Raw genomic sequence first — 25,946 nt, forward strand, 5'->3', positions numbered from 1 at the left:
GGCATAAAATCAGCATCATTTTGTAAATTGAAAAATTAAATACTTCTTAGTAGTTTTTAAATACCAAAAATTTTATTGTTTGTCGTGTTAGGTTCACCACTGTTGCCAACTCAGCTATTTTATAGCTAGTTCTAACTATTCTCAAAGTTCGATGCTAGATAAAATTTACAAGTTTATTTCTATTAAAATATTAACAATTTGATAAAAATTTAAAGAATTTTATCTTCAATATTAAGAAAAATTTCAACAAAAGTTGAATTTTCTTAGCTGGAACTGTTTTTGCAAGTTGATTAAAATGGTATATGCTGCCAGCTCGAAAATTTTTGCAGGGTGGGAGCCTTTGGACAGGGTGGCAGCCTTTGGTTCAAAACAGTGCTTCCACACCAGTGCTGCCAACTTTTTAAGGAAACAAAAGCTGTTTCTGGCTGGATAGAATCTAAATTTGGGTGTGTACGCATTTCTAACACATTTCACAGTCTAACTAAAAATACAAAACTTAGCTGAAAATATATATTAAAAGTAGCCAGATTTCCAGCTAATAGCAATTTTAAAATTTTTCTATTAAACGAACTCTGAAAATAGCCTGAACTAGCTATAAAATAGCTAAGTTGACAAAAGTAGTCGTGGCTGGTCACACTTTTACGAAAGCGCCGTTATTTAGTTAGTTGAGTTGTGCCATTTCTGCAGACTCCAATTGTAATTTTTCGTTCCTTGGTTAACTTAAAAATGCGCACTTTATTTATACTGCTGTTCTGTTGGCAAATTCTGCTTGTACAATTTGAGCATACAGCTGCTTTTACAGTGCGGCAAAATGATTTAAAAGTCGCAGAACAGGAGCATAGTCATGCAAATGGCGATGGTAAGTTTGCGAAAACGAAAGTCGAAAGGTTAATAAACCGCTGTAATGAGCTAAAAGTTTTTACAGTTACTTGATTTGTGTTAACTTGATAAGTCTGTATGTGAGCATGTGTGTGTAAAACGCACTTAATAATGGCGAATGCTTTGTACGGTTCTTATTAGTATTATAGCGATCTCACTCACGCTCACGAACAGTTAGTTAAGCAATTAGTTTGACAAAATAAAATCATATTTGAATTTGAAAAATAAAATAGCATTTAGTTTTTATGAGTTTTCTTCTTTAATTATAGTTACGTATGGGTAAACGTAGAATAAGTTAAAAAATAAAAATATGTGTAAATTTGTTAAAGTTCTCTGAATAATTACTTGACTAACTGTATTGCACTAACTGTATCTTATTTCAGAAGTCGCCAAAAGCGGATTACTCAAAAAGTGTAAAGTCTGCACAGATGTTAAATGTGTGCCACAAATTCAATGTCCTGCCCATGTCCGAATGCAGGGACACGAAAAGCCGCAGATTTGTGATTTACCCGCTGGAAAGTTTGGCTATTGCTGTCGAACGGGCCAAAATCATACAGCAGGAGGAGAACGGGAGAAGAGTAAGGAACGCAGTGCGTCCTTTCCATCGATCTTGCCGGCAGAGGTACTGGAGGAGGCACGTCAGAGCTTTCAGCATTTGATGCATGGAGTTGCCCACCAAATGCAAGTGCATCGTGGAAATCCAGATTTCATCCATGGCATTGTTTTTCACTCGACACCTAGCGAGGATTTCCACAGCTTTGCGGTGTCGAACAATGCCCTGGAGCAGGTGATCACGACTCAAGTGTTTGGCAAGAAGGAGCAGGTGCCACTCGATGATTTCATTACCAACAATGTGCATGTGAAGTTCTCAAAGACACCGCTAGCTCATCATTGTCATCCTCCACCAATTTGTCGTAATATTCACAATTATCGGAGCATTGATGGCACGTGCAACAATCCGATGCCACAACGTTCACATTGGGGAGCTGCTGGCCAGCCAATGGAGCGACTGTTGCCACCGGCCTATGAAGATGGCATTTGGACTCCTCGCGCTCATGCCTCGGACGGTACTCCTCTAACCAGCGCCCGTGAGATCTCACGCATTCTATTTGAGGATGTCCATCGACCTCATCCCAAGTACAATCAATTGACCATGCAATTTGGCCAATTGTTGGCTCATGATATTTCCCAGTCGGCTTCAGTGCGTCTCGATGAAAAGGGAGGATTGGTTCAGTGCTGCTCGCCGGTCGGCAAAAGTGTACTGCCCAAAGAGAACTCCCACTTCGCCTGCCTCCCAATACCGGTATCTGAGAACGATGAGTTTTACAGTGCCTTCGGAGTGCGTTGCTTGAACCTGGTTCGACTTTCCCTAGTCCCCAGTCCCGACTGCCAGCTGAGCTATGGCAAGCAACGGAGCAAAGTTACACATTTTATCGATGCCTCGCCCACATACGGATCCCATGAGGATGCGGCACGTGACTTGCGTACTTTCCATGGAGGGCAATTGAAAATGTTTAATGAGTTTGGTCGAGAATTGTTGCCTCTGACGAATGACAAGAGCGCCTGTGGGAGCAGCGATTCCAGCAAAACGTGCTTCAAATCCGGTAAATATATTCGCTAATTAAATCCGGTAAATATATTCGCTAATTAAATCCCTCATATCCACTAAAATATCATGTATTTTGTCTTTACAAATTCCAAATTATATTATTATTAATTTATTTATTATTTTTTAAATTGGGCAGCCTTTTTTTTTAAATCATATAAATTTAAATATAATTAAGGTTAAGTTAAGAATTAAATTGTATTGTGTGGAGATCCATTTTAATCCAATATCTACGTTTTTTAGGCGATGGTCGCACCAATCAAATTATCTCACTCATCACACTACAAATTGTTTTTGCTCGCGAGCATAATCGTATTGCCAAGATTCTGGCTGAACTGAATCCGGTGGCATCCGATGAATGGCTATATCAAGAGGCTCGCCGCATTGTGATTGCCGAGCTGCAACACATCACCTACAATGAATATTTGCCAGCAGTAATTGGGCCACATCAGATGAAACGCTTCCGTTTGGTGCCACGCAATAAGGATTACTCAACCGACTACAACGTGGATGTGAATCCTGCCATCACAAATGAATTCTCTGGAGCTGCTTTTCGCATGGGTCATTCTAGGCAAGTGTAAAAGATTTACCATTGCAGGGGATATAATAATTTTAAAACGGAATGTATAACGCATTAATGGATAAACCACCTTTTGTATGTTGTTTCTTGAGATATGTCAACCAATCTTACAAATTGTTTATCCGGTAATGTCTTTTATTATAGCTGTCATAGGATCGATCGGTAGAAAATCAACCTTGAGCATGAAAAACTTGTTTGCTTTTTCTAATCCTATGAATCATAAACAAATTTAGATAAAATCGGAACGATTAGAGAACCGAATACCGAAACGTTTGTACCGGTACGGTTGTGGTAAAGTTGCTAGGTCAAAGAGTTGTCCAACTTCCAACTGTCATAGCTTGATCAAAACTGAACCGATTTTCAAGCGGAATGTCATTTTGATCATGATTTGGCTTTTAAATTCATTCTGCATTTAAATTTTGTTCATTTAGAAAATTAAATTATTTTCGACCAAGATTCGATATCGATGGTAAGGGTCCCCCCTTTGAAATTTCGAAAATTCAAAATTTTAAATCTCAAGTTTTCACTTTTAATCAACTCTTTATATCGTAATTAGTATAAAACAACACTTTAAACTTCATTCTGATACCTTTCATTTTTTTGTAAAAAATCATGAAGAATTGGATAAAAATTTTGACTTGAAAAGTGGCTAAATCCGAAGTCTCACCAATTTCAAACTGTCATAGCTTGATCAAAACTAAACCGATTTTTAAGCGGAATATCATTTTAATCATTATTTTGCATTTTAATTCATTCTGCATTTAAATTTTATTAAATTCTAAAAAAAATATATTTCTCTAAATTCTACTAGATGTTGATTTCGATGCTAAGGGTCCCCCCTTTGGAATTTCGAAAATTGAAAATTTTAAATCTCAAGTTTTCACTTTTAACCAACTCCTTATATCGTAAATATTATAAAACAACACTTTAAACTTGATTCTGGGACCTTTTATTTTTTTGTAAAAATTCATGTGAAATTGAACAAAAATTTGGACTTGTAAAGTTGCTAGATCCCTAGACTGACCAACTTCAAATTGTCATAACTTTATCAAAACTGAACCGATTTTCAAACGGAATGTCATTTTGATCATGATTTGGCTTCTAAATTCATTCTGCATTTAAATTTTGTTCATTTAGAAAATTAAATTATTTTCGACCAAGATTCGATATCGATGGTAAGGGTCCCCCCTTTGAAATTTCGAAAATTCAAAATTTTAAATCTCAAGTTTTCACTTTTAATTAACTCCTTATCTCGTAATTAGTATAAAACAACACTTTAAACTTGATTCTGAGACCTTTCTATTTTTTGTAAAAAATCATGTGAAATTGGACAAGAATTTTGACTTGTAAAGTGGCTAAGTCCGCAGTCTAACCAACTTCATACTGTCATAACTTGATCAAAACCGAACCGATTTTCAAGCGGAATGTCATTTTGATCATGATTTGGCTTCTAAATTCATTCTGCATTTAAATTTTGTTCATTTAGAAAATTAAATTATTTTCGACCAAGATTCGATATCGATGGTAAGGGTCCCCCCTTTGAAATTTCGAAAATTCAAAATTTTAAATCTCAAGTTTTCACTTTTAATTAACTCCTTATATCGTAATTAGTATAAAACAACACTTTAAACTTGATTCTGAGATCTTTCATTTTTTTGTAAAAATCATGAAGAATTGGATAAAAATTCTGACTTGTAAAGTGGCTAAATCCGCAGTCTAACCAACTTCATACTGTCATAACTTGATCAAAACCGAACCGATTTTCAAGCGGAATGTCATTTTGATCATGATTCGACCTCTTAATACATACTGCATTCAAGTATTTTAAAATTTGTTAAAAAAATTTTTGTTGCCCTAGGTCTGTTTATTTCGATGGCATATTTATTATAAAACGACATTTACAAATTTTTTTAAATTGATTTGCTGTACTGTTACGTACCGGTACTGATACCGGAACCGAAAGAAAAAAACTAAAAAATAGAACCATTTACCGAAATAGTTATTTTGGGACGTACCGCAACCTAAACCGTAACCTATATTTCTTTCGGTTTGATTCCCTGATTGCAAGTTTATTAATTCTTTGGCGTGTCAAAAATAAGCTTTGTTTCTTATACCTTTATTCGATTTTTTATTATAAGCACTGGTCACTTTAACATTTTCTTTGAATTTAAAATTGCACATTTCAAACTAACTCACATTGTTCTCTAATTAAATTTGCAGTGTCGGCGGCAAGTTTCACATACGGGATGAAATTATAAATATTCCGGATGTTATGTTTAATCCATCTCGTATGCGAAAGCATGAATTCTACGATGATATGCTGAACACACTCTTCTCACAGCCCATGCAGCAGGTGGACAGTTCCATTACACACGGTGTACGTATTTGAAATCATTATTACAAGTATATAGAGTAGCTATTATCTTTTGATCACAGCTCAGTAGATTTCTGTTTCGTGGTGACAATGCGTTTGGCTTGGATTTAGCTGCATTGAATATACAACGGGGTCGAGATCAGGGTCTGCGCAGTTATAACGACTACCTCGATTTAATGGGTGCTCCAAAGCTGCGGAATTTTGATCAGTTCCCAAAGGAAGTGAGTATTTTTCATGTACACCTAAATACGTCAATATTAATTTCAAACTTCTCTGTAGATTGGTAAAAAACTTGCCTGGGTTTATAAATCGCCAGATGATATTGATTTATGGGTTGGCGGTCTGTTGGAAAACGCTGTGAAGGATGGATTTGTAGGGGTAACATTTGCTGAAATTATTGCCGATCAATTTGCACGCTTTAAGCACGGAGATCGTTACTTTTATGAATACAATGATATGGTTAATCCAACTGCATTTAAACCGGAACAACTTCAGGAGGTGCGAAAGGTTACCATGGCACGTTTAATCTGCGACAATGCCGATCATTTAACACTACATAAAGTGCCAGTAGCCGCTTTCGTACGTGCTGATTTTCCAGGGTATTTTTCTAACCAAATCATTAGTAAACGTATTCTAAATAACCTTATTTTACAGTAACAAGATGATACATTGCGATGATCCGAGTCTTCCTGCAGTAAATCTTAATGCGTGGGCAGTTAAATAAATTTTCTAATTCATTATAATAATAGTCAATAATTTATTACATAAAATGAATAAATTTGCATACCGCATAGAACTCTTAATACGATTGATACTGACAAGTCTCTATCATAACAATGTTGCCGAAGCAACAAATGAAATTAAGTTAATCCCTGGTTGATAGAAATGCGATTGACGGGAAACTGTTAATTGAATCTACAAACTTTTGGTGGCTTTTTTCTTAGTGTTTTTGTTAAAAATATAGTTATATTACTTTGTCATTTAACATTTGCCCGGTTGATTAGCAGTTTATCATATTTATAAACAACACGATATGAAAAAGTTCATCTGAAAATGTGTGGCAAATGTCGAGTAGTTAAAAAAAAAGAAAATCCGTAATACTTAGTTCGTTAATATTGCTTTATTGCATTTTGAATACCCTGTAACTGTATTGTAAGATTAATCTTGAACTATTTTATTAACAAACTGCGAACTGCAAAAAAGAAACTGTTTGACAATTACATCTCCTGCTGTTCGTGGCCATAGACATTCTCATCGGAATAGGCCAAATAAAGAAAGTAGTCCTTATCGCGATGCTCATGGTACAGCAGACCCATGGTGGCCGATGTTGGTGGTATCACACTGTTCACGAAGAAAAATAGGGCATCGTCTGGCCGAAGATTAATACGTTTACGTATAAGAAAATAAAATTGACCGACTGTCAGATCATTGGGCACCAGATACTTCTTCTTGTCCAGCGCAACATAACGTGACTTCTCGGCTTGTTCTACAATGACAGGCACACGGTCTGGAAACTTTCGACGTATCTTATCTCCCTCTGCACGTCGCTTTTCGAATGTGTGATCCTTCTTAAACTGAAAATTCATATTCATCTTGTGGCTGTTGTTTTCTTCGTTGTTAATAAAATTAAATAACAAATTTGAAATTGTTTGCTTTCTTTTTTTAGGTAAGCGCGGTATTGGTTTTGTGTTGCGTTCGAAATTTGTGATAGTTATTCGAAATGACTATTATTTTTCGGAATTTGAACTTTAAAAGCTTGCTATATGAAACCCATATACTCGTAGATATTTTCAGCTGTCAACTTGAATTCTGGCTAACCGTTTGCTAGGACCGTAAAGCCAAAAGCTTTCACTAATAAAATAATAACAACAAAATTGTAAGAGATAAAGCTTTGGTTTCGTTAAGATAGCCCATTGTGCCCTGCTCAGCTTTGGGAGCTTATATTTTTTTTTATTTTCAGTTGGGTCACATGTGCTTTCTACGTTCGTTCGGTCGACTCGCAGCATTCGTGTTACGCTTCCATTAAGACGATGTCGTGTATCGCTCCAGTGCGCCTCGCGTATTTCTGATTTCCGGTTTCGTCTGAATTGGCATTCGGATAACAGATTTCTCAGTTGTCGCCATTCAACAGGTGCAATAAGACGCGCACGCTTACACGGTTTGGTTCGGCTCGGCTCTTGTATTTTGTATTCTTCAAATGCAATCGACAGATATGAATGTACATATGGAAAAATAATTTTAACTAAAATGGTATTGTGGTTAAATTTAGTTACAATTTGTGCTTAATAGCTTAAATTCAAAAAAAAATATTAAAAAAATTGGAAAAAGTGAAGTTGAGTTCTTCTCACGCGTGCTTTATTCAAAGGTCAAAAATGATACGTATAAACGTATATATAATAATTTGATAATTCAAATAACTCGGTCTTAATTAACCATACAGTTAAAAGAACATACGTGTACACTTATCTACGATTTTTTATAGTGATTAACTACTGCTTCCCATTTATCAGCATTCAAATCATTTCTTTTAATGAACATTTTACGATTTTCGATACGAGCTACAAATCAAATACCTATTTTTAGTTTTTAAAGAGTGTATTTAATATTGCACATAATCACAATCGAAAAGTGATACAACACTGATTAAATCAAATTATTGAGCGCTTGGTTAAATTAATATTTTAATGTGTATAGTAATGAAACTATATATGACTTAAGCATTCAAGTGGACACATAAATGCATTATGATTGATTTTTGACGCATCTGAAAGCTTTGTGAAAACCGCTCAAGCCAGAAAATGGTAACCTTCAACCGAAAAATTTGATTAGAATTTCGCCCGCTTACGCTTATTTCGAAGGAACCGAGAATTTTTGAGAAGGTGGACAGTGCACCTCCCAATTGCAGGAGAATGTGCATGCGACGACCACCTTTATGAAAATATGCTATAAATAGAACTATTTTTGGCAACATGATGGTTGCATATGAAACAGTTGGAAAGTTGAAAAGCTAAAATAATTAAATTTTAATTAAAATATGAGCAGTAGAAGATTTCTAATAAAATATATTTGAAAACTAGATTAAAAATCAATCATGAAAATCTCTCTTAATAAGATAATATTCAGATCTTTCTTCGACGTGAAGTTATGTTGATTAATCAAATACATTAATTATAATTAAACGATTAAAAACAGATAAAAGCGGTTTGCGGATCAATTCAATGTCGTTGTTTATATCACAGGGGCTATTTAATTAAATTTAGCCATGTTACCTATACGTATACTATTTGGTATGCATACAGGTAAACAAAGTAGTGTATATAGAAATAAAGAACAATGATACAAGCCATAATTATATGACACCTTATAAAAGTGTTCTCGGCAATATGTTTCTTTTTTACGCATGTTAGATCATATTATAATTGTAATTAGAAGATAGACAAAAGTAAACAGTGAATATTTAACATACAAATATTGGATAATTAAGAATGTGGAAATTGGTCCGCATTTGTCGGCACCGCTTTCATTTATCTCTACTTCAATTTTGACTTGAAAACACTATAGCTGAATATGGGAAGTCTAAGGCAAGTGATAGGTTGTATATAAAACTACCAAAGAGGACTTTACCACTTAATAACTTAACTTAATGTTAGAATGTTTTTTTTTTTAATAAACTTTGCGTATTCAAAGTCGCGTTAAATTGCTTAAAGGTCTCTTCTTTAAAGTAAAAAATTTGTGCTTTTTCACTAATTTAGATAGTATTTTAATTAGATTGACAATTTGAGAGTTATATAATAATATAAAAAAGTCAAATATTACTATAATATTCACTAACAAACAGCTGTATCTAAAAATAAACTGATAAGGTGACTGCGATTTATTTGTTTACAATTGTATAAGTATGTTAATTAAAAAAGTAGCTTGGCATCGAGTATACATGTAAAAAATAAAAATAAACAAAAGAATTGGGTTCATTCCCGGCAATGCCACAAAATTTGCGATATTATTAAAAAATTAATTTTAACATTTTATTGATCAACTATTAATACAATTTTTAATTGTTTATTAATAACGTCTATCCAAAAGAGGTAGATGAAAGTTGAGCATGCCGAATCAGAGAGTTGATTAAACCAGATTGTGAATTGTCAATCCCAAATATTAAATCTAGGTTGTGTTAACGGAATGGGAAGTGAAAGCTCTCCCTCATTGATACATGTATAATATGTAGATATCTACATCACACAACATTTAAAAAAATGAACTTTTTCTATTTTCAAAATGATTACAGAATATCTCCTCGTCGATCAAAGAACTAGAATTTTTTTATTTAGAAAATATTTCAAGGAAGATTGGCATGGCTTTGATTTACAATTTTAGTAAATTTCTTCATTTTCGGATCGCAATTTGCATGTTAAACAATCTTTAGGTAATCGAATCAAACCTTTGTATAAATTGAAAAATCAATCAAACATGAGATCGTCGCGGAACGTGAAATTTTAATTCACAGCTTTATCAATAGGTGCAAAATATTTGAAGCTGTGTTTTGTGAACACGTATGTACATAAGAATATACATATATTTGCATCTGTCTACTGTAAATAGAGACATATTTACATACATGCGAACATGTGCCACTTGTTTTTAATACCCTTTATAAATAAATAAATTAATATATATTATATTCTTGATCAAAGTCAAATGTCAAGTTGATTGATTTACAAGTAAATTTTTTTTAAGATTGCTTAAGAATCACAGAAGTTAATAAGTTAAAAGTGACAATATATATATACAGTAACAATATTTACAAAAACATTCCAATTATGGCTAGTAATATTAATTGTTAATATTTAACTAACACATAATGATTTTCATAGACTTTTACATTTCAGCGAATCAATTAATAATTATAATAAATAAAAGTTGCCTGTGGAAGCGATCAAAATGTATTACAAGGAGGGGAATTACATAATTTTAATATACACTTTTCTTTGTGTATAAGTGAAGGTGTAAGCAAAGGAACGAAAATCAAAGTGCACTTAAATAAACATGAAGTGCATGGCAGTTAAAATTCAAATTGAATTAATTTTATTGTTCCTGCTTTTGTTGAGCCGCTGCCCATCTCAAGCCAGCACCAACTGTAATGAAAGTCACCAAAATGGCTTTAGCACCTATCCCAATAATTTGCCAACTGATAAAGATAATGAAACTGATACCAATAGCTCCATGATAATGACACATACGCCAGACACAACAACAACACCGTTGAATGATGTTAGCACTTGGACTTGTTGTTGCTGGGAAGTTACTAATCAGGTAATGGCTGAGTATACAATAATAACAAAAATCATTCTTTTCTTTTGCTGTCCTTTAATCTCTTTTATATTGTATATATTTATAATTTGTATTTTATTTGAGATTTTTTAGTTTATTATAGGTATTATGCAAATAATAGAAAATACTTTCTATATTTTGCGGTTATTTCTCGATAAGATAAATATATTTCCCTATAAGAGGTTATTCCTCTTCTGAATAAGGCAAATTTAATCTTGCAAATGGATTTTTCTTGCCAATCTGTGTCAGTTCCTTCGTAGCTTCATTGACAGATATGGGCAGCTACTAATTACGCAGAATATTGATGTGATTTTATAGACTAGGCACTTTAAACTGTTTAGCTTGAACCTTTGGTACTTCACACAAATTAATACGATACGTCTACGTGTTTGTGTCTATATATCAACAGAATGAGCTCGAATGTCGCTGCGAGGGAGAAGCACTGACACGTGTGCCACAGACATTACAGCTGCCACTACAAAGGCTAACTATTGCATCTGCGGGCTTGCCACGTTTACGGTCGGTTGGATTGAAGGTGTATGGAGCCACATTATTAGATGTGTGAGTATAACGTTTAAGTGATATTTCAATGATTAAAGTTACAGATTTCAATGTATTTTTATAGTGCATTCATTAATTGTCTTCAACTTGAAGCTATACAGGACAGCGCTTTTTCCAACTTAACGGTTCTCCGGACTATGTACGTATACGCAATATGATTTTGTCGAAATCCATAATTAATAAAAAATATTTCTGTTATTTTCTTCAGTTATATTTCACAAGCGCCGAAATTAACATTCCTGTCCAAAGATGTTTTTGAGGGAATTTCCGATACCATAGAAATTATGTAAGTTAAAGAACAATATATTTAATTTTATATTATATCATTAAGTTTTGTTAATTTGTGCTTAAACTGGAAAGTACAATACTTAAAAGAAATATTATAGTTTTATATCGTTATTAATCTATATATTTTTTTCTTTATAGACGAATAATTAATAGTGGTTTAACAAGCGTACCCGATCTTGGACACTTACCACCCTATAATATTTTGCAAATGATGTAAATATATATCATATTTAAAGCATAATTAATTTTAATAATTTACTACTATATTTTTCCCCCTTAGAGATCTCGATAATAATCAAATTTCTCGAATTGATTCCAAATCTATTAAAGTGAAGACTGCACAATTGTAAGTAGATACTTTGATTTAACTTTTACACAAAAGAATATAATATTAAGTAATATTTATAAAATATAATTTTTGTAAGATTATATTTTCGCCCATACACAAGAGGAAAACGGGGGTATCTGTTAGTTGTCTTTGTACACTAAACTTTTATAAAATCACTCTTTTTATTTTATTTAGTGTTTTGGCAAACAATGACATAACATTTATTGACGATTCCGCGTTTATGGGTTCCAAAATAGCAAAACTGTGAGTAAATTGTGATTATTAATTGTTTTTAATATTGTAAAAGTATCTATATCTAACTAAAATATAGTTCATTAAGGGACAATCGAAAACTAACCGATCTTCATCCAAATGCCTTCTATGGCATAATTGATATAACCGAGCTGTGAGTCAATCCATTTATAAGTCATGTTGCTTCTGGTCTATAAATGTGCCTTTATTTAGTGATCTCTCAAGCACTTCACTAGTCCGGTTGCCATCAGCTGGACTGCAATCCGTGGAGGTGTTATACATAACAAATACGCATACCTTGAAAACAATACCCTCAATATATAATTTTCAGGTAAATTTTGATACGATTGCTTTACCAAACCTTTATTTATAATCATACATTCTTTTAGAACTTACAGAGAGCTCATTTAACGCACTCTTTTCATTGCTGTGCATTCCAATTCCCCTCAAGACATGATCCCCAAAGACACGCCCAGCGTATGCAGGAACTGGAGAAGTGGAGAGAACAGTGCAACAGTAATCGTGATGTTCGCAAGCAATTAAACAGTCAAAGAAACCCCATACCAGAGGATAGAACATTTGATGATCATTGGGGGTACGTTAAATGACCAAAAATATCATGAAATCAATTAAAAAACCCAACTGATCTGACTTTACAGCCGTTGGGAACGGAGTATACCCAATCAGGTTGATAATATGGTATTGTATGACAACACTGATGATCCATTGAGCGTGGGTACACCCAATACATATAACTATTTAACCGATTCCACAATGAATAACGTTGGAGTTTTTCATGAGGAAATTACATTGAATCCCGACGATGATCAACTAGCTGAATATTGCGGTAACTTTACATTTAGGTGAGGGTTATTACATATAATTAGATATATTATTAATTGTTCGTTTTTTTTGGAGTTCATTTAACGATAATACCTTATTTCCGAGGGTATAACTTATAATTATCGACAGCACAGATTTAACCATTATGGTTCTTACTGATTTGCAATCTGATTTTTGTTTTTCGAACTTAGAAAACCTAATATTGAGTGCTATCCCATGCCAAATGCTCTGAATCCCTGCGAGGATGTCATGGGCTATCAATGGCTTCGAATAGCTGTTTGGATTGTTGTTGCATTGGCTGTTGTTGGCAATGTTGCGGTACTCACAGTCATCCTTTCCATTAAGTAAGTAGCATAACTTATTTTATTTGTAGCACCTCTTGCTTTCAGCATTTATTTTCTTATTTAGATCTGAAAGTGCATCGGTTCCCCGGTTTTTAATGTGCCACCTGGCATTTGCTGACCTTTGCCTAGGACTTTATCTGCTGCTTATTGCCTCAATAGATGCGCATTCAATGGGCGAATACTTTAACTATGCTTTCGATTGGCAGTATGGTAAGATACTTTCACTATGTACATATATTCAATATAGCAACTGTTTATGCTTGTAATAATTTCCACAGGATGGGGCTGCAAGATCGCAGGATTTTTGACCGTTTTCGCTAGTCATTTGTCGGTCTTTACCTTAACTGTTATCACAATCGAACGATGGTTCACAATTACACGTGCTTTGTATTTGGACAAGCGTATGAAATTGCGTCAGGCTGCTGGAATTATGCTATTGGGTTGGCTCTACTCAATTTTCATGTCGTCGTTGCCTTTATTTGGCATCAGTAATTATTCATCAACGAGGTATTATTTGTCATTTAAACGGTGACATACAACAAAAATTAAGAAAAACTCTTTTTTTTTTTTTAATTGCATTTTTTTTTCCATTTTTTAGTGTACAGTGCTACAGAAATAAAACCAATCGAAAACCAATTATAAATCTCCCTAATATGTATTAGTTTTGGGTGGTTTTCGGTTTGTTTGAATTTTTGTGGTACACCAGTCTATGAAAATTGAAATTGAAGAAAGATATTATAATTTTAGTCGATAAACAAATATTATTTTACAATATATTGATAGATGTCAAACAAATTGTATTTATATTTTAAAATTAATAATTGCTCGATCTCTGCATTTCAATGATAAGTTTGTAATTAAAAATTCTCATTTCATTTAGTATATGTTTACCCATGGAAAAACGTGACACTTACGATTCTGTGTACTTGATATTGATTTTGGGCTGCAATTTTATGGCTTTCACAATTATTGCCATATGCTATGCCCAAATATACATATCACTGGGTCATGAAACTCGTCATGCACGTGATAACATTCCCGGCGAGATAAGCATAGCCAAAAAGATGACACTTTTGGTGAGTTTTCTGTAACTGTAGCATAAATATATTACTAAGTTTTTATATTTTTCCTTAAAAGGTATTTACAAATTTCACTTGCTGGGCTCCAATTGCTTTCTTTGGACTTACTGCTTTGGCCGGATATCCGTTGATCAACGTTACTAAATCGAAAATATTATTGGTTTTCTTTTATCCCTTAAACTCTTGTGCTGATCCATATCTATATGCTATACTAACTTCTCAGTACCGTCAGGATTTGATCACCTTATTGTCAAAGTAGGTTTTTATCAATCTTGAGGAGTTCACTTTCTTAATATATATTCATTATTCACCAACAGATTGGGTATTTGCCGTCGAACTTTAGTGAAATATAAACACAGTGAATCCTTGCCTGCAACTACACAGTACACATTACGCGGCTCCATTGATCGTAACAACTCACTTGGCCAAAAGGGTCAAGTCGAACTGCTTGCGGAGACACAGAAAATGCTAAGGAATGAAGAGGAATATGTGTAAAAGGTATTTTAAAATTATAATATTATGAGAATATATACAACACACATTTATATTTGATTTTCAAATTTCCTTTATATTTTCCAGATTCTACGCGTTTTTATTATTGATCATCCGACGTCTTCCTTATATACCATCCGATTTTTAGTCTAAAAAAAGCTTGTATTGCTGAAACTGTCCTAGGACAAAAAAAAACTAGTTTTAATTATAAAGAAAGCAAAGGTTTCTAATAAAAAAAACTTGCTAGTTAAGTTGTGATAATATTATTTTAATTACTTTTATTTACATTGTAATAATTATTTTGACCTTAAGCTCTCTATAATCGTAAATGATTACTAGCACATGTCCTAAAATAATGTGAATTCATCAAATCTTACATCAGCAGTATTGATAATTTAGTTTTAAATTTATAAAATAGCTTTAAATAAATTGATTTGAGAAAATTTAGCTGCGCTAAACTTGCAATTCATATGTATTTCACCAACTTGCACTCAATGGTGTTTCTCTTAACTAATAATGTAATGAATTTTCGACTATAAAAAGTAATATAATCTTTAAAAAAGTAATAAGAACATGTAATAAAAAAATGGGACTTTTAAACTATATATTGTATTGTAAAATGTATTATTGTGAGCTACACGTATTTATTTGCATATGTTTACAAAATATTCGATATATAAAATATACATACACCAAAATTGAAATACATGTTTAATCAAAACAAGATAATATCTATGTTTATATCAAATGTTATGAAACACTTGCAGAAATAAATACATCAACAATTTGTTGTGAATGTTGCTTAAAATTGATTTTAAATTATAATTATTTTGCAAACGTAGTATGATTAATAAATTTACAGAGAATACTTAAAGGCGCCAGATGAAAATAAGAAACTCGTAGCGAGCGGTTGTTTTCTAAGCGTCTCACTGGCATCCTTGTCAATTTTGGATTGCGTTTCGCCGCTGTAAATAAATTTCAATCCTTATAATATTTTACCTTGTGATGAGTAAAAGCGACTTTGGAACAAAATAGCAATTTCCAAACAACAACAAATTTATCGACTTTTATTTAAGCTACTTGAAAATACGAAGCAAAGTTTAAAGCGCCACCTTTTGTTTGTGTGGGATAGTAGTCACCCATGTTTAATTTTGCGATGAAATACTCTTCATTGAAGTTACGCTAGGTGGCGTTTTGGTTGCATTAAAAAATTATTTATTTAATTGCTTTTCTTTTCAAAGCTTAGTATATATTAAATTAAACATGAAATTTTATCAAAAATTGTGTTTTAAATATTAAATAACTTTTAGTATAAAAACCAAATGTTTTAGTTAATTCTTGAAGTGTGTTTAAGGCTATAATTGTATTTTTAACCTATCAATCAAAGACGGTTAGACGTGATGTGAACCCACACCTAACATACCTAAGTTGTCTATAAATTCTGCATCCATTCACGAAATTCATAACCATTTCTGTTAGGACGAAATGTAATTTTGAATTTTGCAAAATTCAAGAATATATGAAATGTTCCGTATAAACGAGGTAGTTCATGTGAACAATGCAGAATTCAACCCCTATTTGAAAATACCAACTGAAAAATACTAAGCTGAAGAAATAAACAACATTACTTTGACAGCTGATAGCCGGTTGAAATAAAAGAATGTTGCGTCGCTTTGATATGTTGCGTGTGTTTTGCTCAATTGTTTTATTGAAAATAATTATTTGCACTTCAGAAGGTTTTCGAGATGGCAAGTTATTTTCCAAGGCAGCAACGTTTCATTTTCCAGAATATGCTTACAAGGAAACAAGCAAAAATGTAAGTACTATAGTTTTAGCTTCGAATATTGATTTATCAAGAGTAAAAATATTTTTTCATTGTTTATTTACAGGAAATCATTTATCATGATTACGAGCTAGCATGTGGTCAAAACTCCCTGTGTGTTAACTTTAACTCAGCTATGGTATCTAAGCTAAACTGTCTAAGGAGATGTATATCACCATCATGTTATCAGGATATCTACGCCTTTGATGAGGTATGTTTAACAATTTTTGTGAAAATCATTAGTAATTGCTGTCGTCTTATTATTTTAATTTAATTTAGCTTGAGGAGGGTGAAATTGATGTCAGAATGAATTCATTTAAAGGATGTGTTATACAGCGCATGTAGCACAAGGCCCCAATACTGTATCGATTGTATTTGACCAACTATCTACAGGACTTGCAATGGAAGATTTCCGAGTTTATTTATAAATGGGTTTAGACTCGAATTCGAAATTATTAGGTGCCCATCAAGTATTAATACATAAAATCATTTTACAAATCTTACCAATCTGTTATCGGGAACATAGATGTGTTTTGATGTAACAGGTTATCAGGATCAACGGTCAAGTCGAACCGGCATTTATGCAAAGATATTACTAAGAAATGAAAAGTTAAAACAACATAATAAATATAAATGTATTAATAGAGGTAAAGGTATTTATAAAACACATTTTGTATTGTCGCAAATAAGATTTATTTTAAGCTTCTGATTCCCTGACAGCACGGCCGACAGTAATTATAATTAATAATGTATAATTAATACAAATTTGAAATTTCTCAAATACCAGACTTATAGAAAATATAGCACAAAATTACTAAAATCGTATGTGTGTAATTTAATGTCAACACGGTGTAATTTAGAGGGCATCTTTTAGTCAGTCAACTATACCCGTATCTTTTATTTTTATGTGTTTTAATTAATATCATTTGCCTTTTGCTCGTCAATCAACGTACAATTAGGCAAAAAATATAAAATTCTCAGGTAAACAAACCATGACGCATACACATATCTACTACAAATGTACATACTCTTATGGATGTGTGCTTTATCCAAACACTGTAAACATGACAATGGTTAGTTTTCGTCTGTGCTTCGTTTAATGTACCCAATTTAAAAGGAAGAGTCATTAGGATGATCGATTCTGACGAGCCTCATCCTAATATTATGTCAAAGTACAAGCTAATGACCTTTAAATTTCAGTATTATGAATGAAATTTGTTTAGTGATGTCCAATATGTGTATTTTCCTATCACATGATTAAGAAAAAGTATTGTTATTGTGTGCTTTTAGACACCACTGCTCTATAGCTCTATAGCTGTTGGAGTTTTTCAATTGTGTAAAAAATATTTATATTTCTCATTGTGATTTCTACTAAACTATAAAAATCTTAAATTACAGATGCTAAAAACTTGATATGAATAGCAAGTTGGTACCTTGGTTTGCCTTTATTTTCCCTCGCTCATTGAAAGAGAAATCTAGCTATAGGATATTGCCTAGTCGTATTCTCTTACTTGTTACTTAAATGTATGCTAAACGTTAGGGCCTACAACGTTTTATCTACAACATCCTTTTGCGCAAGCGAACCCTAACTAATTACCAAAATAATTATCTAAGGAGAATTCGAGACACGCGAAATACCATACTGTTGTCTGTCAATGCTGCACACATACAAATACAAATGTTGGTGTGTGTGTGTGTGCGTGTGTGTGTATAATGTGTGTAGTTCACATACATGTATATATGTGGGCTAATGAAAGCTACTAGCATAAAGACCAAAGACCACTAAAACGTTTGGAAAATTAGACAAATTTGCTGCTCGACCACAATTATTTTAGTCGTACGCGACGCGTCCTAGCGTTAGGTCGCAAAAGGCTCTCAGCAAAATATCACTATGAGTGGACAGTATCATAGACATCGACTTCAACTTAGACTCATTTAAAAGTTATGAATTCTTAAAAAAAAAAAAAAAACACTTTAATTCGTTGAAATATTTTCTAATAAATTTGGATTCCTAGAAAATATACTGTATGTAAATAAATGTGATTCTGTATGTGGCTATCGAAAATTAATAATGAACGCAATCAAATGCATAAAGGGGCACATGTCAATGTCTATTAAAGCCATAATCAACAGATAAATTTATCAATTAATTAGCTGATAACAGTTCGAGTCACTGAAATCCCAATGGTACAAAGTGGAACATTTGTTATTTCCTGTGGCAATTGGAAAAAGTTTACTCAGTACGCCGGAAAAGTGTGCTTTGAATTAACGAAGTGTCAACGTACAATTAATAATAATTGTGTTAGCTTTAATTAAAAAGAGTAACTAAACTGCCAAAGTGCAGTAAGTTTAAGTAATAATGTTAGGTATTTAAGATCTAAAGCTTAAATTCTAAAGAATCGTTTCAAAGTGTTAAGTGCAAATGGATAATGGTCTAATGAGTTCTTACGAAGTAATTAACCGCAAAAATGTTTATACCCAGCATCGGTGTTGTTGTTGTACATTTTAACATATTTCTTCAATAAAGCCAACATATTTTAAACAGGGTATCTTGAAGCGGAGTATGTTTAGCGTCTGCTTTATTATTAGTACATTTATCATTCCATTTTCATGGCTCGGACATTATTTCGGTTCGGTTTCGCAGTATTATAAATGCAACTTTGTTACTTGATTAATATAAATTTCAGGTTTTGATTGTTGATACACATAATTTATTTATTTTTCATCGGCATTGTGTGATTTCTTTCTGAATAATTGAATCGGAGGCAATATTTACAATTTTTGGAATATTTTCCAAAGAGAGAGGCAATAGCAAAAAAAAAAATGTGTGCGCGCTTTTAAATAAAGCTAAAAATAATAATAAAAATTCCAAAAGGCAATACAACGAAAAGTTTCAAACGGCTAAAGAATTTTCCCCTATTGTTGTTTTTGTTGTTTTTTTCAGCTCGCTTTTTTTGTGTACTTTAGCCGCCAATAATAAAAAATATTGCGCATACGATTCGTTGGCTGCGCTCAATCTCAGCGCTAACAAATCGGCAATGAGTTGCTCCGTCAGTTTGTAGTCAACGTGTGCTAACAGCAACAGTGCGGTTGAAATAATAAAAATATACATTGTATTCTTTTACTTTTATTCAAGTAACGAGAAAAATTCGCTGGCCAATAATTACAATAAAAGTTTGAGGCGAGAGTATATTGCATAAAATCGACTGAAAACAAACATTTTATATATGTAAAGAGCAAGTACATTTTATAAATAGTGAAAGACAGTGTTTGAAGTGAAATAAAGCCCATAAAGCACCACGATCCGATTTCAAACATCTTCAAAGAACTTGTTCAAATAAAAATAATATCTTTGTCTTGTAGACTTGTTTATGTGAATCTTTGGCATGTATCGTTTGTATTACATATTTGCCTAACAGGTGTGTCAAAATAGCAAACAAATCTTATTTACATATAGATTTACTGACGTTGTTATGCACAAACGATGCATAGCTTATATCCAAGGTTTTAAGTATGTCGCGAAAATAATGAAAACTTTTGAATATGATTAAAACTAAAAAGTACGAGTATTTATAATGTACATTTTACATATTTACAGAACAAGAATTTTAATGGAGGTACACTCCAATCAAAAATGTCAGTGAGAGTAGTTCGTATTCGGTTTCAAAATCGTTGACTCGCGACTTTTTTTTTTCATATTGTACATATTAACTAAAAAATTAATATCCATTAAAATTTATTTATTTTTATTTAGCCAATTAACGCGTGATTGCCGACAAATAGTACTTGGAATTATACACAATGCAAGAACTAATTGAAATAAACAACTATAAACAAGAAAATTCTGATAAAATGACTAACAATCGAGAGATAAACCAATAGTATTTGCATGATGAGCTCCTATTTTGAGAGCATGGCCTGGCCAAAGTGTTTGGCTGTGGCTATATTCCTACTGCTTATATTGGTAACCGTAATTGGCAATATGCTAGTTATATTGTCTGTTCTGACCACACGAAGACTTCGCACGGTCACCAATTGTTTCGTGATGAGTTTGGCAGTTGCAGATTTACTTGTCGGTATTTTCGTGATGCCTCCAGCAGTTGCTCTACATGTCATTGGTATGTATTAATAGATCAATAGCCTTATAAGTATCAACCATTGTTTTTCACTTTTTTTTATTTAATAGTTTTTAATATTATTATAGTTTTCATCTAATGTATAGGATTTTTCCTACACTTTTTATATAAAGAGTGCAGCGAAGAATTTTATTTACTTCTTACATTTCACAATTTGGATTTATTCGAATTCTCTGCAATTTGAATTCAACCTTTTTTGAGTCCGCTGTATTAAAGAATTTTTAAAACAATTTTTGGCAAGCAAAAACATCAAAATAAAATATTCAAGAGCTAAGAGCAAAGCAAAGGGTAATTGTTTTTCTTTGCTTAATTATGAATACTTACATACTTTTATAGGTGGGCCCAAAACAAGTTACATGCCTTTCAAATTCCCAAAATGCTTAAATTTGCAACTTTATACCTTTAAGAACTTTTTTTGTATAAACAAATGGTCCATTTCACAAAAAATGACTGAGTTAATGATGAAGGGGGTGTAAGTCCTCTCAATGTTTATAGTTACATTGCATACTACCAGTTTGGTCTATCAGGCATGCGAGCTATTTGTGAACCGAATTGTGAACAAATTCAGTAGATGAAGCTCACAGAACAAAAAAGTTTTCCCCTGATGAATGGCTCTTTTGTCAGTGGTGAGTTTGAAGAACAACCTTTGATATTTGTATATCTTTGTAAGCTCACAAAGGTTATTTATGCCAGCAAAAAATAGCCCACGAATAATAAATTATATTAGAACACTTATTTAGCTTATCAATTAGTTCAGGCAATTAGTCTCCCAGTTGTCTGTAATAGAATAAAATCAATTCATACATTTATTTTAAATGCATAACTAAAATCAGTGGCGTGGGCAGGAGTTGCTGTTGAAAGGGTTGTTCAAATATAGCATATACAATCAAACAAAAAAAAATAACTTCCATTATAGAGGTGGAAACAAATAAAAAAAATTTTAAAAAAAAGAGTGATCGACTTAAAGATACCCGGTGTCTGGTGACTATACACATACTATATACACTTTCAAATATTGGATCTGCAATAGTAGTATAAATTACAATTAGATTTTAATTTTGTCTTTGTAACATTTTTTAGAAGCAATTTGTTGATAATATATAAAATCATTATATTATTTATTCATTATCAGAGCTTAAGAACATACCAAACACTAAGCTATATTTTGTATCTTTTGCAGGTTCCTGGCAACTTGGCTGGACGCTCTGTGATATTTGGATATTTTTTGACATATTGCTATGCACAGCATCTATTCTAAGCTTGTGTGCCATAAGCTTGGATAGGTAAGTAAGACTGCTGTAATTCTGATATGAATATAAACGGAATTATCAATTGTTTATGTAAGTACACAGCCTAATTTGCAGCTCAACTTTGAAGTGTATTTTTATGGTACTGGTAAATAAATAAATGTACTCGTATATGCTATTCCCTTTGGTCAAACAAACTCGTTAATTTTTATGATATGCCCTAATTTATTGATATAAAAAAAAAAACAGAAAACCATTCATTGGGATGACGGCATAAACGCATAAAAAGGTGCAAATACTGTGCAAAGATATTTTTATTGACCTATCCTGTGCATAACGTTTAAGGCCAACGTTACGTATACTTTATGCACTTTATACACTATACAGTATACAGTATCAGTATACTGTTGTGTATGGCCGGAAACAACAATAGTCGTAGCAAGGACCCTACAGTCCAACGTAGACAGTCGACTGTGAAATTGTGGGTGGAACGTAGTATACATTGGTATACGTAGAGCTTGCTGCTTTTGTTGGAAGTTTCAATTACATTTTAATGGCATTTCCAAGTTCCTTGTTGTCGCCATAGTGCGCTGTTTGCTAGGAACGTTAGTCAACAGCTTTATAAACAATATGCCGACTGGCTTTTGTTTTCATTTACTCTCTTTTTTTTCGTCTCTTTTATTGCTTTGTACTTAGGTATCTCGCAGTGACACAGCCGTTGACATATTCGAAAAAGTGGCGTTGCAAGCGATTGGCCCTGTTAATGATTCTTGGCGTTTGGTTACTGGCGTTTGTTATTACATGTCCACCTATGCTAGGCTGGTGAGTGTATCCACATCTGCATACGGAAACCTATATTAAATTGACATATTATATGTACACTTTTGGGGTAAACATACAATATGCCAGAGCCTACATTAAAATAGTTAATTAAGTTTGATAAGTTTCTATTGCCTTCTCATATTACTTTATTTATTTAAGTTTTATAAACAAACTAGAATAGCCAAATTTGGTAAATATTAAACACCGTATCTTTCGGTTACCATTGGAAGTATATTCTGTATTTATACGATATGTTATGTTAAGGTTATTCGAAGTATTTGAAGTTTAATAATATTGTCTAATATTGGAATTTAAATTTGTCATTCTACATAAAGTTTAATTAAATTAAGTCCTAATTTTAGCTGTAAGATATAGTTACAAACTTATTTTTATCCACAATATCTAAAATACATATTAGGTAGAATAATTAAACATAGAAACAGTAATGATATATGGGGTTGATTAAAAGTGAAATATTTAGATTTTACGTTATTTTTTAAAATATAATGTACCGAAGCCATAATTAATATTTATAAATAGACAAACAAGTTTAATGAACTTAATATATTGTATGTGCTCATAGGTATGAACCAGGAAGAAACCGTCATCAACAGGACTTTGTTGACTGTCGCTACAATCAGAATAAAGGATATGTCGTTTACTCGGCAATGGGCTCTTTCTTTATACCTCTGACAGTCATGTTATATGTTTACGTTAGGATTGGATATGTCCTGACATCAAGACGAGCGCAAATGGTACACGACGCGGTAAATAATTCAATAAATATAATTTCGTTTTATCTTTTCATTCGATATCTTTATTGTTAGAATACGGAACGCACGGCTGATTATGAGGTAGATGGTGATAATTTTATCTCAGAGTCGGAACAGTATCGTTGTAATCCACATAAATGCTTGCCCTGCTGTGAGGCCCGCTGCAGTGTGATTAGAGCCCATGGTAATCCAATTTTCAGCACCAACAACGTCAAATGCATTAAGTGCCAAGAGACAAAGTTGACGGATAAAAGAATGAAATTGAAGCATCAGCCAACATTCTACGAACTTATGGAAATCTCTCGTGTATCATCATTAACTCAATGCTCTGGAAACAACTGCAGATTCCACACACGATGTGCCTCAGCGATGTCCTTGCCGACATTATATTATAACGATAGTTCATCTTTGGGCACATCAAACAGTAAAGTCTCCGATCGATCAACTAACAATTCGCAACGACTGAGACGACCTATGGCAAGTCATCGTATTCCCATGCGAGTTTCAACTAAGACCAAGAGCTCCAAGACGACTAAGATCCTGACGATTGTCATGGGAGGTCTGATCGCATGCTGGACTCCATTCTTTGTATATTATCTGCTGATACCTTTTTTGCCGCAGTTGAAAAAGCTTGAGGGTCTAATGTCCTTTTTCACTTGGGTGGGTTGGCTTAACTGTGCCATTAATCCCTTCATTTATGCTTTTAACCCCGACTTCCGAGCTGCTTTCTGGCGTTTGACATGCCGAAGAATCTGTAAACAGAAACTGCCGCGAAACCATTTGAACATGTTTCGTGCCTAAAATTTAAGTACTATAAAACATTCATTTTTACCAGTATATTTATTTTGTTTTATATTCACAATTCCTAACTTAACAAAAAAAAAAAAAAAAATACAGACAAATAAAATACATAAATGTATTTAAATGTTGTACGTACGCATACTTGTAATTAACACTAAGTTTATTTATAATAAAAGACAACGCAAAATGTGTAAAATGATATTAAGATTTTGAATTTCTTAGCTGAGGATAGTAAGTATATTCAGATTCTTATTAAACTTTATCAATAAAATTAGTAAATAGGCTAAGAATAGCACGACATATCCGGCCCTAAAAAGTATACTCTTAAAAAGCACTTGGTTGACACTGTAGATTTCATAAATTTTTAAACTAGCAACAGGGTATCTTCTTTACTAGATACATAGTTGAATTGCATTCCACAAAATGCAGTTACATGTAGGGTAACATGTACATACGAATACATCTTACTTATATGTGTCCGCTAATGAACTATTCTGAAACTTGCACACATGGTAATTAAACACGAAAGTTACTTATAAGAATCTTAAAACATATGTAAGCATGAGCATGTGGTATTTACTAGTCGACCCTTCTCTGTAAAAGAAATTTTACACTTTTTTAAGCCGAAAGTTAGCTTTAAAAAGGGTGAAAAAAGCAAAAAAATAAAAATAAAAGGAATGCGGTCATCAGACTTACGTAATCACATTTATGTACACATGGATATATACATATGTACACTTATGCATGAACATGCATATATTACTAAGAATGGACGGAAAGGGTCTCCAATGAATTAAAACACATTTTGCTGTCACAGTGTAAACGAGTTTGAAACCACTGTAATTTGGATTTTTTGCTGTCAAGGATCCTTGCACTGACATCATTTGACTTTACATACATATAGTACATATACATAAATATAATAAAAAAAAGGGTATGTACATATTTACCATCGTGTAATTAGAAACAATGAGAAGGTTTGTTTGCATGTATGTATGCACATATACTTACATTCGTATGAATTTTCCAAGTATTTTCAGCTTTTGTAGTGTTCGTTGCACACGCTTATCCTTTGGCTTATTTCCGCGTATGTAGCATTTAATTAATCATTTCACAATTTCAGCTAATGAAGCAGTCACAAAAAGGACAAGTACTTTGACTAGGATACATGTTTGTATAGTATGCAAACATTTGACTACGTATAAATGATTTTATATACATATTTCTTCCTTAAATAGTTTCATTTAATAGGATACAGACTAAGAAGTAGTCTTCCCTCCCCCCATCAGTATATGTATTAAATATAACAATTTGTTTTTTTTTTGAGAAATCATTTATTGTTCTATTACTTCTTATTTATATTGATTAAGCAAATTTCTTTGATTTTTTGA

The 25,946-nt window shown here is 32.7% G+C and overlaps 5 protein-coding genes across 5 annotated transcripts; 4 read left to right on the forward strand and 1 right to left on the reverse strand.

Moving 5' to 3' along the window:
• The first annotated feature begins 647 nt into the window (after positions 1-647).
• LOC117792012 (chorion peroxidase) lies at positions 648-6,247 on the forward strand. Its single transcript, XM_034631963.1, has 7 exons — positions 648-859; positions 1,263-2,483; positions 2,729-3,056; positions 5,286-5,442; positions 5,502-5,660; positions 5,719-6,038; positions 6,094-6,247. The coding sequence occupies exons 1-7, from the start codon at positions 727-729 to the stop codon at positions 6,161-6,163; spliced, it is 2,388 nt and encodes a 795-aa protein (XP_034487854.1). The 5' UTR covers positions 648-726; the 3' UTR covers positions 6,164-6,247.
• Positions 6,248-6,548: 301 nt separating this feature from the next.
• On the reverse strand, positions 6,549-7,258 carry LOC117792013 (gamma-aminobutyric acid receptor-associated protein). Its single transcript, XM_034631964.1, has one exon. The coding sequence runs from the start codon at positions 7,029-7,031 to the stop codon at positions 6,657-6,659; it is 375 nt and encodes a 124-aa protein (XP_034487855.1). The 5' UTR covers positions 7,032-7,258; the 3' UTR covers positions 6,549-6,656.
• Positions 7,259-10,665: 3,407 nt separating this feature from the next.
• LOC117792813 (lutropin-choriogonadotropic hormone receptor) lies at positions 10,666-15,555 on the forward strand. Its single transcript, XM_034633091.1, has 18 exons — positions 10,666-10,707; positions 11,177-11,328; positions 11,393-11,467; positions 11,537-11,614; positions 11,755-11,829; positions 11,897-11,962; positions 12,140-12,208; positions 12,276-12,350; positions 12,410-12,527; positions 12,586-12,791; positions 12,856-13,059; positions 13,231-13,383; positions 13,448-13,593; positions 13,662-13,890; positions 14,264-14,459; positions 14,521-14,717; positions 14,780-14,960; positions 15,042-15,555. The coding sequence occupies exons 1-17, from the start codon at positions 10,666-10,668 to the stop codon at positions 14,955-14,957; spliced, it is 2,259 nt and encodes a 752-aa protein (XP_034488982.1). The 3' UTR covers positions 14,958-14,960; positions 15,042-15,555.
• A 1,056-nt stretch (positions 15,556-16,611) lies between these two features.
• LOC117791341 lies at positions 16,612-17,397 on the forward strand. The gene is made up of 3 exons (XM_034631063.1): positions 16,612-16,770; positions 16,844-16,987; positions 17,056-17,397. Exons 1-3 carry the CDS (start codon positions 16,615-16,617, stop codon positions 17,119-17,121), a joined length of 366 nt encoding a protein of 121 aa, XP_034486954.1. The 5' UTR covers positions 16,612-16,614; the 3' UTR covers positions 17,122-17,397.
• Positions 17,398-20,526: 3,129 nt separating this feature from the next.
• On the forward strand, positions 20,527-24,754 carry LOC117790579 (probable G-protein coupled receptor No18). The gene is made up of 5 exons (XM_034630060.1): positions 20,527-20,894; positions 22,093-22,195; positions 22,856-22,981; positions 23,565-23,748; positions 23,809-24,754. Exons 1-5 carry the CDS (start codon positions 20,666-20,668, stop codon positions 24,553-24,555), a joined length of 1,389 nt encoding a protein of 462 aa, XP_034485951.1. The 5' UTR covers positions 20,527-20,665; the 3' UTR covers positions 24,556-24,754.
• The last annotated feature ends 1,192 nt before the right edge of the window (positions 24,755-25,946 follow it).

Source organism: Drosophila innubila (genome assembly GCF_004354385.1).
Source record: "Drosophila innubila isolate TH190305 chromosome 3R unlocalized genomic scaffold, UK_Dinn_1.0 2_E_3R, whole genome shotgun sequence".
NCBI classification, from domain to species: Eukaryota; Metazoa; Arthropoda; class Insecta; order Diptera; family Drosophilidae; genus Drosophila; species Drosophila innubila.

Coding starts and splice junctions, on each gene's coding strand:
- LOC117792012 (XM_034631963.1), top strand. CDS start 727: ATGCGCACTTTATTTATACTGCTGTTCTGTTGGCAAATTCTGCTTGTA. Junction 3,057..5,285: donor TTTCGCATGGGTCATTCTAG/GCAAGTGTAAAA, acceptor TTAAATTTGCAG/TGTCGGCGGCAAGTTTCACA. Junction 5,661..5,718: donor TTGATCAGTTCCCAAAGGAA/GTGAGTATTTTT, acceptor ACTTCTCTGTAG/ATTGGTAAAAAACTTGCCTG.
- LOC117792013 (XM_034631964.1), bottom strand. CDS start 7,031: ATGAATATGAATTTTCAGTTTAAGAAGGATCACACATTCGAAAAGCGA.
- LOC117792813 (XM_034633091.1), top strand. CDS start 10,666: ATGACACATACGCCAGACACAACAACAACACCGTTGAATGAT. Junction 13,891..14,263: donor AGTAATTATTCATCAACGAG/GTATTATTTGTC, acceptor CATTTCATTTAG/TATATGTTTACCCATGGAAA. Junction 14,460..14,520: donor CCAAAAAGATGACACTTTTG/GTGAGTTTTCTG, acceptor TTTCCTTAAAAG/GTATTTACAAATTTCACTTG.
- LOC117791341 (XM_034631063.1), top strand. CDS start 16,615: ATGTTGCGTCGCTTTGATATGTTGCGTGTGTTTTGCTCAATTGTTTTA. Junction 16,771..16,843: donor ACAAGGAAACAAGCAAAAAT/GTAAGTACTATA, acceptor GTTTATTTACAG/GAAATCATTTATCATGATTA. Junction 16,988..17,055: donor ATATCTACGCCTTTGATGAG/GTATGTTTAACA, acceptor AATTTAATTTAG/CTTGAGGAGGGTGAAATTGA.
- LOC117790579 (XM_034630060.1), top strand. CDS start 20,666: ATGATGAGCTCCTATTTTGAGAGCATGGCCTGGCCAAAGTGTTTGGCT. Junction 22,196..22,855: donor TGTGCCATAAGCTTGGATAG/GTAAGTAAGACT, acceptor CTTTGTACTTAG/GTATCTCGCAGTGACACAGC. Junction 23,749..23,808: donor CGCAAATGGTACACGACGCG/GTAAATAATTCA, acceptor CTTTATTGTTAG/AATACGGAACGCACGGCTGA.